At 42.1% G+C, this 15,977-nt stretch overlaps 1 protein-coding gene across 1 annotated transcript in view; it reads right to left on the minus strand.

Moving 5' to 3' along the window:
* Nucleotides 1-15,977, minus strand: part of LOC134571747 (multidrug resistance-associated protein 1-like) — a 155,040-nt gene that overhangs the window by 51,396 nt on the left and 87,667 nt on the right. Inside the window, exons 13-16 of the mRNA XM_063430316.1 lie at nt 11,191-11,337; nt 10,206-10,293; nt 9,026-9,095; nt 7,705-7,831 (exon numbers count right to left, since the gene is read on the minus strand). Coding sequence (XP_063286386.1) covers nt 7,705-7,831; nt 9,026-9,095; nt 10,206-10,293; nt 11,191-11,337 — 432 coding nt within the window. The remainder of the gene's footprint in view (nt 1-7,704; nt 7,832-9,025; nt 9,096-10,205; nt 10,294-11,190; nt 11,338-15,977) is intronic.

Raw genomic sequence — 15,977 nt, forward strand, 5'->3', positions numbered from 1 at the left:
CTGAGACCTCCATACTTCCAGAAATTCGTATGGAAACTACCGAATGACCCGCCGTTCGGTAGAAAGAACCCCAGAAACAAGGGAATTCATTCAAACCCTCTCCAGGCTCTATAACACAGGCAATTCGCCTGTTTTCATTCCCTTGTTTGTGACCGACCGCAGGGCCAAAATGCATGGAACTGTTTTCGGATACTTTACCCATGCGGTCGGTCAAATCTTTGGAACCCCATATCTCACGAACCATTCATCCGAATTACTTGAATTTTGGATATGTTGTCCCCCTGAATAAGGGCTATCCAGCGATGCTGGATTTAAAGGTGTACCCCCGGGTTTTGGGGTACATCCAGAACTTGGCTGAAAAAGTGTACCGGATAATTGAGTTTAATGTTATCTGAGGGGAGGGGATGTGTGGGCTGAACCATGTATGTGATTGGTTATTTTATGCCTCCCCCTGGGTGTGGCCTGTATGTGGATTAGTGTAATAAAAGCCAGGCTGGATGAGCCAGTCCAGAGTTCCTGTTTTACCCTCAAAGTGATGTGTCGTCTCATTATTGGGGGGAAGGATTTATTGCATGCTGTTCCAGTTGACTGCTAGGAGTACAAGCCTATTCATATGGTTCCTATTCAATGGTCTACAGCATTCATATGCTTGGGAGAATTTAAAAGGTTTCTCGGATTCGGTGATTGTGGTGTCTGCCAGAGTGCTTGGCGTCCTCAGGAAGCACTAGGAGCATCCATTAACGGAGGTACCAAGTCGGGGTGCCAGGTGATCCGTTACATGTGTGTATAGTGGCTATAAAATGTGTGTAGTGGATACAAAGTGCGTGAGTAAAGTGGATACGCTGTTTATAGTGGATTCAGATTGTATGTTTGTGTAGTGGACAGAGTGTGTATGCATAGTAAATGCAGAGTGTGTGTTTGTGTACTGGATGTAGTATGTGAATAGTGAATGCAGAGTGTGTGTTTATGTAGTGTGTGTGTGTATAGTTAATGCAGAGTGTGTGTTTGTGTAGTGGAGGTATTGTGTGTATAGTGGATGTAGTGTGTGTATAGTGAATGCAGTGTGTGTTTGTGTAGTAGATGAGGTGTGTGTGTGTAGTGGATTATGTGTGTAGTGAATGCAGTGTGTATTTGTGTAGTGGATGCTGTGTGTGTGTGTGTGTAGTGGATGATGTGTGTAGTGGATGCAGTTTGTGTGTTTATGTAGTGGATGATGTGTGTGGTTGTGCAGTGGATGCAGTGTGTGTGTTTATGTGGTGGATGATTTGTATGGTTGTGTAGTGGATGCAGTTTGTGTGTTTATGTGGTGGATGATGTGTGTGGTTGTGTAGTGGATGCATTGTGTGTATTTGTGCAGTGGATGATGTGTATGGTTCTGTAGTGGATGATGTGTATGGTTGCGTAGTGGATGATGTGTATGGTTGTGTAGTGGATTATGTGTATGGATGTGTATGGATGTGTATGGTTGTGTAGTGGATGCAGTTTGTGCGTTTATGTGGTGGATGATGTGTGTGGTTGTGTAGTGGATGCATTGTGTGTATTTGTGCAGTGGATGATGTGTATGGTTCTGTAGTGGATGATGTGTATGGTTGCGTAGTGGATGATGTGTATGGTTGTGTAGTGGATTATGTGTATGGATGTGTATGGTTGTGTAGTGGATGCAGTTTGTGCGTTTATGTAGTGGATGCAGTTTGTGTGTTTATGTAGTGGATGATGTGTATGGTTGTGTAGTGGATGCAGTTTGTGTGTTTATGTAGTGGATGATGTGTGTGGTTGTGTAGTGGATGATGTGTATGGTTGTGTAGTGGATGCAGTTTGTGCGTTTATGTAGTGGATGCAGTTTGTGTGTTTATGTAGTGGATGATGTGTATGGTTGTGTAGTGGATGCAGTTTGTGTGTTTATGTAGTGGATGATGTGTATGGTTGTGTAGTGGATGCAGTTTGTGTGTTTATGTAGTGGATGATGTGTGTGGTTGTGTAGGGGATGATGTGTGTGGTTGTGTAGTGGATGATGTGTGTGGTTGTGTAGTTGATGATGTGCATGGTTGTGTGGTGGATAATGTGTGTGGTTGTGTAGTGGATTATGTGTATGGTTGTGTAGTGGATGCAGTTTGTGCGTTTATGTAGTGGATGCAGTTTGTGTGTTTATGTAGTGGATGATGTGTATGGTTGTGTAGTGGATGCAGTTTGTGTGTTTATGTAGTGGATGATGTGTATGGTTGTGTAGTGGATGCAGTTTGTGCGTTTATGTAGTGGATGATGTGTATGGTTGTGTAGTGGATGCAGTTTGTGTGTTTATGTAGTGGATGATGTGTATGGTTGTGTAGTGGATGCAGTTTGTGTGTTTATGTAGTGGATGATGTGTGTGGTTGTGTAGGGGATGATGTGTGTGGTTGTGTAGTGGATGATGTGTGTGGTTGTGTAGTTGATGATGTGCATGGTTGTGTGGTGGATAATGTGTGTGGTTGTGTAGTGGATTATGTGTATGGTTGTGTAGTGGATGCAGTTTGTGTGTTTATGTAGTGGATGATGTGTATGGTTGTGTAGTGGATGCAGTTTGTGTGTTTATGTAGTGGATGATGTGTGTGGTTGTGTAGTGGATGATGTGTATGGTTGTGTAGTGTATGATGTGTGTGGTTGTGTAGTGGATGATGTGCGTGGTTGCGTAGTGGATGATGTGTGTGTGGTTGCGTAGTGGATGATGTGTGTGTGGTTGCGTAGTGGATGATGTGTGTGTGGTTGTGTAGTGGATGATGTGTGTGTGGTTGTGTAGTGGATGATGTGTGTGTGGTTGTGTAGTGGATGATGTGTGTGTGGTTGTGTAGTGGATGATGTGTGTGTGGTTGTGTAGTGGATGATGTGTGTGTGTGGTTGTGTAGTGGATGATGTGTGTGTGTGGTTGTGTAGTGGATGATGTGTGTGTGTGGTTGTGTAGTGGATGATGTGTGTGTGTGTGTGGTTGTGTAGTGGATGATGTGTGTGTGTGTGTGTGGTTGTGTAGTGGATGATGTGTGTGTGTGTGGTTGTGTAGTGGATGATGTGTGTGTGTGTGGTTGTGTAGTGGATGATGTGTGTGTGTGTGGTTGTGTAGTGGATGATGTGTGTGGTTGTGGTTGTGTAGTGGATGATGTGTGTGGTTGTGTAGTGGATGATGTGTATGGTTGTGTGGTGGATGATGTGTATGGTTGTGTAGTGGATGCAGTTTGTCTGTTTTATGTAGTGGATGATGTGTATGGTTGTGTAGTGGATGCAGTTTGTGTGTTTATGTAGTGGATGATGTGTGTGGTTGTGTAGTGGATGATGTGTGTGGTTGTGTGGTGGATGATGTGTATGGTTGTGTAGTGGATGCAGTTTGTCTGTTTAATGTAGTGGATGATGTGTGTGGTTGTGTAGTGGATGCAGTTTGTCTGTTTGGTGTGTGTGTGTGTTGGATGTGTGTTGGATGTGTGACAAATGCTGCTGGGATTTTTTTTTTTTTTTATGTAGAATTTGTATAATTAAAAAATATGTATTCCCCCTTCCCTGCCTCTTACCTGTAGCCAGGGAGGGGGAACACTGGATTCCCTGGTGGTCCGTTGGCTCCGCTTATTGGGGCAGCAAGGAGGAGCCCAGCAGACTCCCTCCATGTTCTCCCTCCTGCCAGCCACTGCTCTAGCCCAGCATGCATTGCGCTCCGCGGAGCGTTGTCATGACAACCCGCGGCAACGCTTTACTGCTGTGGCTTGCGAGAGTGCTGGAGGGGAGGTAAGTATATCCTGGGCCCTGCTTGGAAGCCAGCAGGGCCCGCAGAGGCATATATACATAGCGGTACTCGCTATGTATATATGCAGATTGAAGGGCTGGGGGCCCGGGCATGCAGAGGATTACCTGTGCAGTCCGGGCCCCCCAGGACCGCCGGGCCCGTGACAACCGTCATGGTTGTCACCCCCTGATGGCGGCCCTGCGCACTGCACTCATACATACACGCACTGCACTCATTATCTACACACACTGGAAATAAATATTCAATTAATATATACGCACACACACTGCACTCATACGCGCACACACTGCACTCATACGCGCACACACTGCACGCATACACGCACTGCACTCATACACGCACTGCACTCATACACACACACTGTAAATAAATATTCAATTAATATAATTTTTTAGGATCCAATTTTATTTAGAAATTTACCAGTAGCTGCTGCATTTCCCACCCTAGTCTTATACTCGAGTCAATAAGTTTTCCCAGTTTTTTGGGGTAAAATTAGGGGCCTCGGCTTATATTCGGGTCGGCTTATACTCGAGTATATATACGGTAATTAAAGTTCAATTTACAGAGCAGGAGATAAAAATGTTTACAGTAAGTTACAATGGACTGAAAGTGAAACCATTTATTTTCATGCAGGCTATGAGAGTCACAGTCAGTGGAGGTGTGGCTACGCCTGCATAAACAAAAAACAAAAAAACAAAACAAAAAAGAAGTGATTTGATGCCTAAATGGTGGAGAATTGAGCGGTGAGACTTTAGGGGCATGATCTATACATCAAAACCGCTTCATTAAGCTTAAGTTGTTTTGATGACTATATTGTCCCTTTAAAATGAACTTTTAAAAAACATTTTTTTGCAAGTTAAAGAGCAATAAGTACAAGTAGCACTTTGCTATTTCCAAACCATTTTGTTCCCAAAATTAACGTAAGTTACATTGTAACACTGATATCTGTCAGAAATCCCATTGGTTACAACCAATCTTTGCCAAATTAAAAAAAAAAAATTAGATTTTTTTGACACAAAGCAATTTAAGAATATATGTACTGAGAACTTTAAGGGTTACTGCCAAAGAACACTCCAATATGTGTTCAGCAACATCTCCGGAGTAGTGATACCACCCATGTATAGGGGTGTCGGGTTCTCTGGAGGCTAAAAGACCGTATTTGGAGGGTGCGCATTCCAGTTTTCCAACTTGGAATTTTCCCAACTGGTCATCATGCACCCATGTCCTATTTGGGACATTTTTGAAGCCAGCCAATGTATTGAAAAGTAGGCACCCTAGGGTTTTTCAAATGGTGGTATCTTCTAGCTAGGATAGCCTTATTCCTATCCCAGTCAAACTTTTGGGTAGTCATTTTTCTCTCACATTGTACTTTAGGCATGGATTCTCAGTTCCTGTTATGTGTTACTGACAAAGAACACCCCAATATGTGTTCAGCAACATCTCCCGAGTACAACAGTGTGGCGAACTCGCCTTTTTACCCGAGTTTGCCACAAGCTCCTGGAGGAGCCTGCTTGCCAGCCTCCTGCCCACAGACTATGGGCCCTGCAGGGAAACGTGTAAAACACTACCGAACTTGACCGACTTAGCACTGATTTCCCTGGAAATGTTTTGGGCATGGGGCCATGCTTGCGGTTGGTCAAAACTTACTTCCAGGAAATTCCTGAACCCCTGAACCGATCTCGGTGATTTTTGGATAGGTTGTTCACCCAGATCGGGGCTATCAGGGGATATGTTGTTCACCCAGATCGGGGCTATGGGGTTTTGTGTGTGTTTTTAAGGTACTTTTTGGGGTCTCATAAAATGTTATGTTTTTTCTGTGCTTGTAAATAATTAGGTTAGATTAGTACAGTTCCTGATTCAATTATCTCCCAAGCACAACTTGCTTGGGAAACTTGCATAATAGGCCAGTGTGCCTCCATTAAAATCCTATTCCAGCCTACACTCCAAAACGGTGTGTCGTCCTGTTATTGGAGGGAAAGAAGATTTACTTCTGTGTTTGATGTTCCAGCTTGCAGGGGATTCAACAGGGAAAGTCCTTGTAAGGACTAGAGTTAATTCCCAATTCGGCTCTAGGAAGGAGCGGTACTGCGGTTTGTCCCCTGTTCCAGCTAGGAAGCGGTCCTTGGCGGAGGTAACCAGCCAGAGGTACAGGGAGCTCCGTTACAAACAGTACTTACAGGGGTCAAATGTAGGGCTTTCCCCTTTTCCATGTTTGCACATTGATATTTGCCTGTTTGCTGGGCCTATGTTGCCTTTGAGACCGTATGGCAGTCCAGGAATGAAATTTACCCCATCATGGCATACCGTTTGTAGACAACCCAGGCTATTCAAAATGGGTTATTTCCAGTCTATTGTAGTAGCCACTTAGTCATGAAACCTGGCCAAAGTTAGTGTTTTTGTGTTTTGCATTTTTTTTTAAAACAAAAACTGCACTTTTACTGGTGAATTCATCTTCGTGGTAAGTTTTACTGTTTTAAATACTAATATTTGTGTTCAACTAAGTCTCCAGAGTATAACAATACCCCCCATGTAAAGGTTTTATGGTGTTTTGGAGAGTTACACGATAAATATAGGGCATGCCAATTCAATTCTCTAGACTGTCTGCCGGGATTGTCAGGCAGGTCCCTCAAATTATAATTAATAAAAGCAAATACACACTGACCGGGGCATACGCACGCACACACTGACCGGGGCATACGCACGTGCACACACACACACTGACAGGGGCATACGCACGAATGCGCACACACACACACACACTCTCTCTCTCAAACACAAATGTAATTTTTTTTATTTTAATCCACCCAGCCTCCCTACTTTTTGGGAGAACTAAGTGGACTTTCCCTGGGGTCCAGTGGAACTGCTCTCTCTTCCTGTGTGAGAGGGAGCAGTAATCTACCATGCAGCTCCTCTCTGCTCCCTGATGTCATATTCCAGCTCCCGGCATCATTAAACAGCGCGAAGGAGCAGAAAGGAGCCGCTGGAAGATCACTGCTCCCTCGCACACTGCCACATGCTCCACTGAGCCGGCCACCCTGGGCTTTATGTAGCAGCTCCACTACAATGCTCAATGAGCCGGCCGCCTCCATGAAGCCCAGGGTGGCCGGCTACAACGCTCACTCAGGCGGCCACCTCCATGAAGCTCAGGACGGCTGGCTACAACGCTCACTTAGCTGGCAGCCTACATGCTCCCGCGGGTGGACGGCTGGCTCCATTATTTGCCCAGCCAAGCATTTTAGATAAAAAGTTGGCAAATCCCAGGCGCCGTGGCAAAATGTTTAGTCGCCATGGTGATCTGGCGCTTGGGATTTGTCGAGCGCTGATTTAAACAGTCCACTAGAAAAGACCAAAGATTACCAACGCTCTTAGTGTAGCTTAGTACTGGTGCTAGGTAGAGTGGTAACAGACAGTTAACTAATTATTTAAATGCAGATGTCCCATTTGTTAAGAAATAAAAACATTCTTGCATCTAAATATAAATTTGCAATAAATATCTGGCCTCTGATCATCCTCCGGGTAGGTATGCTCAATCCAGAAACTAGCTGAAGCTAATGCTCAGCCATTACCCTGTTTATCACTTAAACAAATTTGAATATACCGTGTATGACATTAGATGTACTCAAGACCAGTAATACTTCATAAATGAGTGGAGGCCAAGAAATGCAATGCAGTCTTTTGTGGCATCCCATCGACACAGAGATTGGTGATGGATGGTGACAAAAAAAAATTCAATAAATGAGAACTCCAGTATATCAAAGCGGTTGACTGATCGAATATCCTTTTTTAATGCCTGAGATAACATTAAAGAAAGAAGTTACAAGCAATTGTACATGTACATGCGCTTTAAACGGAGAAATACGATTCATTTTCTGAACCAATTCAGCTTGGCATTTGAGATTTATCACGTAGGGAATGATAAAATGGATTCTGCTATCACATACCTTCATAGCCACATAGCCTTCTTTCTTTTCCATTTCTCCCAACAGTGCGGACAACAAGGAAGACTTTCCACAGCCCACCTGTCCAACAACTGCAATCAGCGAGCCCTCTGGGATAGTAATGTTAATTCTGTAGGATATGAAAAAACATGATTGAATTCGTTTTCTTTTGGCAAAATGTAACTTTTCTGAGTTGCATGATTAAGGCTTTTAAAATGGGTCATATTTTACTTTTGCCAAAATCGTTTAAAGAGACCAAGAGACCTTGAGAAGCAAGTTTCTGTAGGATGTAAATCAGATCTTCCTAAACTCAGGGGCTCATGGAATATGCCCAACACTCCAATCGTTATTCACCAAAGTGAGAATTCAAAGTAAATTTTAAATTTAAGGCTAGAATAGCTGAAATAAAGGCATAGCCGACTTAGAGAATGTTTCCAGATTGATTTTTGTTTTGTCCTTAAATTTGAAAATGACTTTGAATTCCAGTTTATTCTCACTTTAGTAAATAACCCAGTAAGGATACAAATAAGGGAACTTCAATTAAGAGTACCTTTTAATTAGTTTTTGTAGGAGTTTTGCATATTGTTTATGCATTATCCTTTTTCCAAAACACAGTATGATCAAATCCATAGCCTTCCTAAAAATGCAATTACTACAAAATGCCATTTGAGCGCCATACTAATTGTTTACAGCGGGTAGTGCTTATAGTAGGGTTATGTGAACACTGACCAAAAGGATATATTTCAGGAAGCTCTGAATTTTATTACATGTAAAAAAATATATCTGATGTTCTATTACATAGGTGTTCAATCTACTTCCTAAAACGTATCACTTTTCCAGATTTTCACAAATCTGCTGATCCCTTTCACTTTACAATCAGACAGTAAATAGTGGAATACATTATCTCCAATGTACAAATATTTCCTAAATTCCCAGAATCCTTCTCTATAAAGAGATCCAGCACGTTCTGCAATAAATGACTATTCATTGTCTTATTGGCCGTTACAGATATCAGATTAACTATTTCCTTTTCTTTTTTCCCCCCTTAAAAATATTTTACATTTTATCATTTACAGTCGCTAGACCCTTCTTATTTTTTTTTTCCTTCCCACTTTTCTAATGAATGAATCTGGCTGTTTATTACCCGCTTCTGCATTTCAATAATCCATGTAACATTGACAGTCCTTACAAGAACAATGTATTGTATCACTCTGCGTTAAACATATTCTGCTAGGTCACTGAAGCTGGATATGGAAGCTTTTCTATTTTGTAAAATTTAGTACGCAGTGCGGTTGATATGTGTTATTATGAAACAAGGACTTACTCTTTGAGGGAGGGAGGATCATTCCTAGACCAACAAAACGTAGCGTTCCTCATGTCAATCATGGATTCAGCTAAATAAATAAATCATCAATTACTACAATTTATAGTACATGCAGTGGTGTATTTTGGATTTGTGCTGCCCTAGGCACAACTAAATTCGGGCACCCCCAAAATCCAAATTCGCCCCCCCAATTCGTGTCAAGGCCATTTTTTTGACTGACAGACACATGCCCTCATTGATACATGCACTGAGACACACTCAAAGGCACACCCATTCTCACTCACAGACACACACTGACAGCTACACTCATTCACTCACTCACTCACTCACAGTAAGGTGGACAGCCCCAGAACTCGAGGCAAACAAAGCATTTGTCTGGGAGCTTGGGGTGGCATTTTTTGGCGCCCCCCTGAAAGTGCCGCCCTAGGCAAATGCCTTGTGGTAAATACATCCCTGAGTAGATGTTGATTGCCAATACCGTCAAATTCCCAACAATGTTTATGTTGGCAGACAGATTATGTAATCTATGGCTAGAGACATGTTGCTGTAATAAACATATGGTACATCCGTAAGGCAGACTGCTGCTTCTATTTACATCATACTATATTGTACACAATGCTATATGAACAAAATCAGTTCAGCTAAACTATCCATATGGTTCATTCTAAAGAAACATGTACGGAACAGAGAGATGAGGAGGATCCATTAAAGACAGAGAAATATGCTTAAACTATGGAATTTTTATTTTATCATAGTTTATAGTGTATTCAACCCAGTAAACATCATTGTTGAATATGGTTTTGTCGCATAGCAACCAGAAATGTTAAAGTAATCAACTGTTCTCTGATAACTGAACTGGGAAATGGGAGCTGGAATCTTGAATAATTCAATTTCCAATTTTCACATTATTTCATGCAAAATCCCTGACTTTTCCCATAAATCACCCTCTTCCAGGAGCCATATCAACTCAGACATCGATCGAGACTCCTTTCAGCAGTTACCAGCATATTTTATACATGCATCGCATTAAATGCAAATGTCCTGCTTTACCCCACCCATATTTCATGGGTGGAGTAAAGTAGGAAGTTTGCATTTAATGATGTAGCTTTATGAAGCCAAATAGGGGAAGGTAGTAGCCTAATTTTTATCACTAGCAGAGAAACAAAATTTATGTCCTCACCATTTTTTGTGGGCTCCCTGATGATGCTATCAGGTTCAAGTTCCTCATGAGATAAGAAAACTCTCAGGCGCTTTAATGAAACACTTGCCTAAAAATGTAGAAAAAAAAATAAATACATTTCTTAAAAAAACCAGGACTAGAATTAAAATAGTAAATCAAAATAAACACACCCCAATTCTTTCTTAAAGGGAAACTATAGTGCCAGGAAAACAAACTCGTTTTCCTGGCACTGTAGCTTCCCCTTCTGTCAAGGTCCCCTCTCGCGGAACTGAAGGGGGTTAATACGCCCTTCAGTCACTTGCCCGGGTCCAGTGCAGATGTCCCTCGATGCTGGCTCAGGTCCGCCCCCGCTCCTCCCCCGCCGGCTACTGGTGGGGGAGACCTAATGCACATATGCGTCAATGGCCGCGCGCATTAGACTTTTCTCCAAAATCGCAGTGTTTTGACTAACAGGGCTAAGGGGAGAGGGGCAAGGCACCCAGACCACTCCAATGGGCAGAAGTTGTCTGGGTGCCTACAGTGTCCCTTTAACACAGTTTCTTAGAGCTGTTTAGGAAATGAATGAAGCAACCAAAGTTTAAATCTTGAAACAAATGAATTTTTTTTTTTTCCAAAATATATAATTTTTCCCAGGCTTCTATAGACTAACTCCCAGAGAATCACTATATACACCCAACCAGTTCCATAATTTGGTATTATAAATCCTTAATAGTACATTGCAGCAAGCTGCAAAGCCATTTTTTTTAATTTGGGCTAGATTTTGCTCAATTATAGCCAACGGAGTAGAAGATCCCCCCCCCACCGCCCAACTGCCATTCTACCCCTAAATTCTGCAAAACAGCTTTCTAACTTGCAGTATATATCAGATAGGCCCAAATAACCAGCACTTCTTCCTCATCAAACTTGCCCGACATGTCGAACAGTGAAGACTTAAAGATTTAATCTATAAACCCTTTTTTTCTAACAAATATAATGCCAGCCTTACCTGCACCATACTGCTGATGACCATAGGTAACATGTTCAATGGAAACCTAAGAATATTAAATAAGGCTAAGGAAACAAATGCCTTTTCTGCATCGAGAACATTGGTCTCATCAATAAGAACATAAACGGCAAACGTTGACAGAGCCACCTGTAAAGACAACCAAGGACAGTATTAGCAAAGGAATCCATTGTGTATATTCTAAAATACTGGCCTACAAATGTTAAATGTAACAATTAGAAAACAATTAGATTCATAGTGGTAAATCCCTGCGTTTGTGTTCCTGACCCTATAGTCTTCCTATAAGTAAAACATAACAGGCTGGCTTCCAATTATGCTGGCCAGTCCCACTAAAGACTGAGCAGGGTGAATAAAAAAAAAAAATTATGAAAAAAATAAAGAACCATGGGGGGGGGAGTAGTTATGTAGAATTAGATTGCACATTAACACAATATGTACTTTTTGGTATATTAATGCCATTAACCCAAGTTAAAGGGTAACTCCTGGCTTTAGCTGGCTCTCTTTTTGCATTCTATGTTGCCTGCAGCAGATAAGAGACGCTCAGACATTGTTGAGGTGCCTGAAATGCATTAGTAGTATTTTGCCAATTTTGCAAAAGGTGCAATATTTATGTTGGTTTACCCCTTGCAAAGGGCCTCTAAAACCAAGTATGGAATTCGTTTCCAACTTGGCTGTTGATGAGCTCATCACGGTTGCCTCTTTACTCACTTCCTCACTGCTGCCTACAGGTTGAAGATGTGAGTTGAGCGACACTTACATAGGCTGAAAAGAGACAGACATACATCCATCAAGTTCAGCCTCTCACATCTGTTTTTTGAAGTTGATCCCAGTTTTAAAAACGTCCAATTTTGCAACAAGCTAGAACAAAATTCCTTCTTGATCCCAGAATCCCAGTCAGCTCCTTGATTCGAGAAGCTACTACACCACATATTAAAAATATCACTGAATATGGTGTTTTTTCAAGTATTGATGCAGTTGCTGTTTAAACATCTGTACAGACTGATAAAACAACCTCTTCAGGGAGAGAATTCCACATCCTTAGTTCTTACAGTAAAAACCCTTTCCTTTGCCCAAGACTAAATCTCCATTCTTCCAGTCTAAATTCGTGACTTTGTGTCCTATATATAGTGGGGTTTATGAATAGATTTCCAAACAATGGTTTGTATTGGCCCCCGAATATTTTTGTTTAATGCTATTATAGCCCCCCCACGAGGTGCCGTTTTTCAAAACTAAACAGATTTAAATTTGAAAACATTCCTTCAGAACTAATATATTCCATTGCTTTTATTAATTTTGTAGCCTGCCTCTACACTTTTTCTAGTGCCATAATATTCTACTTTAGAGCAGGTAGCATAGCATAATCAAAATGTGGTCTTGCCAGCGATTTATAAAGAGGCAAAATTATATTTTCATCCCAAGAATAAATGCCCCTTTTTATACAGGCGAATACCTTACTGGCCTTAGAAACTCCCGATTGACGTTTCACATTGTTGCCTAGTTTCTGGTCTATAACAATTCCCAAATCCTTCTCGTGGGTTATCTCTAATCCACTACCGTTTAGGGCAGGGGTAGGCAACCTTTTAGCAGCATTGTGCTGAAAGAAGATTGTGATGTCCCGTAGCGTGCCAGTCTTATTTTTTAAATTGAGGTGTGTATGGTGCCGTATTCTGCTTGTGTTATTTATACTGCAGTTGCTTTGTATCGTTGTATTTGTGCGTATATGAGCTATTACATTGTATATGTTCACAAGCAGTTTTTTGGTGTTGTGTATGATACTTCTGAATCTGGGCTGTGTATGGGGGCTGCTTGTGAAATTGTGTGTTTGGATGAATATGTCACATTTTGTGTATGTGAGGGGCTGTTTGTGGTATTGCATGTGAGAGGCTGCATGTGGGGTTGTGTGCATGTATGTGGATTGTTAGTGGTTGAGTTTGTGGGGATTGTGTGTTGTGTTTGTGTGTGGGCTGTTCGTATTATTTGTATGAGGGGAGGGTTATTCTGCCTTTCTGTGTATATCTAGCAGTGTGGGTGGCTTCCCTGGGTTCCAGTTGGGACCAGGCTGGTCAGGTACAAATCAAGGGCAGGAGCTGCAATAGCAGCTGTGGACTGCTCTCCTCTGGTGTGGATTCCCATTCACAAGTGCTGGGATTAAGTGCTCTGAGATCACTTCCTCTACGTGCTGCAATGAATAAATTGAGGATTGTCCTTCACCACCTTTTCGTATTAGCAGATATCTGAAGTTTCATTGAGACTCTTGATAGGCCAGAGCCTGTTTGGCTCTAGCAGCCTTGAGTGCCGTGCAAAGACACCTCGAGTGCCGTGCATGGCACACGTGCCATAGGTTGCCTACCCCTGGTTTAGGGTGTAAGTTGCTTGTGCATGCATACCCTGCATCAATTTGCATTTTTCTACATTAAATTTAATCTGCCACTTGAGTCCCAGTCCCCCAATCTATCTAAATCCCTCTGCAGCAAAGTAATATCCTGCTCCCATTGTATTACTTTAGAGTTCTGTGTCATCTGCAAACACTGAAACATGACTTTCTGTTGAAAGGTTCAGCAGCTATAGTAAGTGTCAACCTGGTTATTTGCTGCTGTTGCACCATCTCCCGTCTCAGGAGAAGCACCTCTGTTTGCACATTCGTAATTTTGTTCATGTGTCAGAAAGATCAGCCTTCTAACCTTTTAGAAGGCTGATATTTAGGGCTGTTAAAGAATCACTGTGTTTTGTACTTGGTCAAAAAGAACCCCCTTCTCTAGTCTTAGATGCTGCTCTTTTGCAGTGACTTAGATTGAAATCAGTGAAAAGGACATTGGCTGCACCCAGAGTGGACCTCAACAGCCCCTTCACATGTTTAGGCACTGAAAAGATTGTGATATAGTCTTGTCTGCTCATCAACACAGTGGCACATTCGAAAGGCTTAAAGGATCACTATAGTGTCAGGAAAAGAACGCGGTTTTCCTGACACTATAGTGCCCTGACAATGCCCCCACCCTCAGGGTCCCCCTCCCGTGGAGTTGAAGGGCTTAAAACCCCTTCAGTCACTTACCTTATTCCAGCGCCGGGCTCCCTCGGCGCTGGTGACCTCTCCTCCCCGTCCGACGTCATCTCCCCCGTCCGACATCAGTGGAGCCGAATGCGCATTCGCGGCAAGTGCTGCACGCTCATTCAAAGTGTATATAGGAAAGCATTTCTCAATGCTTTCTATGGACGCTCTGTGCGATGGAGGCGAGATTCGCCTCCAGCGTCGCAGATGCGCCTCTAGTGGCTGTCTGGAAGACAGCCACTAGAGGCTGGATTAACCCCAAATGTAAACATAGCAGTTTCTCTGAAACTGCTATGTTTACATGTGAAGGGTTAAAACCTGAGAGACCTGGCACCCGGACCACTTCATTGAGCTGAAGTGATCTGGGTGACTATAGTGTCCCTTTAGCCCCTTAAGGACCAAACTTCTGGAATAAAAGGGAATCATGACATGTCACACATGTCATGTGTCCTTAAGGGGTTAAGGGTTATGCAAAGCTCTTAAAGCAGACTCCACTGGTCTGGCTTTAGGTCCAGATAGTGTTTGTGCCTTTGCATGTTGGATAGGTCAGACAAGGTTGTGGTTACAGGCCACCTTTGCTCAGTCTGCAAATCATGGAAGACATACTGATCCATCTTGTACCTACGTCCTGAACAAGCTTGTGCTCAGATGTTCTAAGTTGGTTTATTTCTATTTCAGTTTGCTGCTGGCAAGCGCACTTTAAAAAAAAATGTTTTATTAAATGTTCCCCCAACGGCTGTTTAAACGCCCGTGTTCTTCAATGCAGCAGTGATCACCAGCTGCAAAGTGTGGCCAGTGCAGTGGATACGGCATGTTTCTCTTCCAGTAAGCTCTTCCAAAATATTAGCAACAGTGTCGTGTACAATGGCCATATCTTTTCCTGCAAATTAAAACAGGTGAATTCACACAGGCAAATTTTGTTCCTGAAAAAGGGCTTAAGAAAGAATAGACTTGACTTGTAACACTAGAATTTAAATACCATCAATGTTACTGTGGTATATGGCAATAAACGTTTTCCTTGTAGCACGATGTTGTATAGTAGTATCTTTTTGTATAAATGCGCATTACATTCACCAGCAAAAACATTTTTCAGCTTCCAGGTTTCAAAAATTTATGGCATTCGATGGCGCATTCAAGTAAATACAGTATATTATTAGACAGACAGACATGGGCCCCACAGAGTGTAAGATGGCAAATCTGAAATTCAAATTTACTTGAAATGTCCAACTATTCTCACTTTAGTTTACAACCCAGGGTATGTCGTATGAAATGGCTTAGAGCCAGGTATAACTGGTGAATTCAGTATGGGTTGAGGATCAGAAGTGGCCTGCAGCCTGGCATGTCACTGAATAAGCGATACAGAGGAAAATGCTGGGAAACGATCATGCTGGGGTTGTAGCTGACAGCAAATGGAACGCTAGCAGTTGCTTGTTACAAGAATACATGGTGTTTCACTTAGGAGAGCACTCTGGTCTCTCAGGTAAATTCTTGACAGTTCAGGGTCAAGTATTTACAGAAAAGCATTCCAGATTGTAAACCAAAATGCCAAAAATCTGCCCGTGGCGATCCTTCCAGTTCAGCCATTAAAAAAAAAAAAAAAAAAAAAAAAAAAATCAAAAAAGGTGTTCCTACAATTTACAGTTAAGCGATTATTTATTCATTTGTTCTTATGGCTTTATTTCAAGGTTTTCTTTAAGAAGTGTATGGTTACGGATCAATGCGT

Source organism: Pelobates fuscus, chromosome 8 (assembly GCF_036172605.1).
Source record: "Pelobates fuscus isolate aPelFus1 chromosome 8, aPelFus1.pri, whole genome shotgun sequence".
NCBI classification, from domain to species: Eukaryota; Metazoa; Chordata; class Amphibia; order Anura; family Pelobatidae; genus Pelobates; species Pelobates fuscus.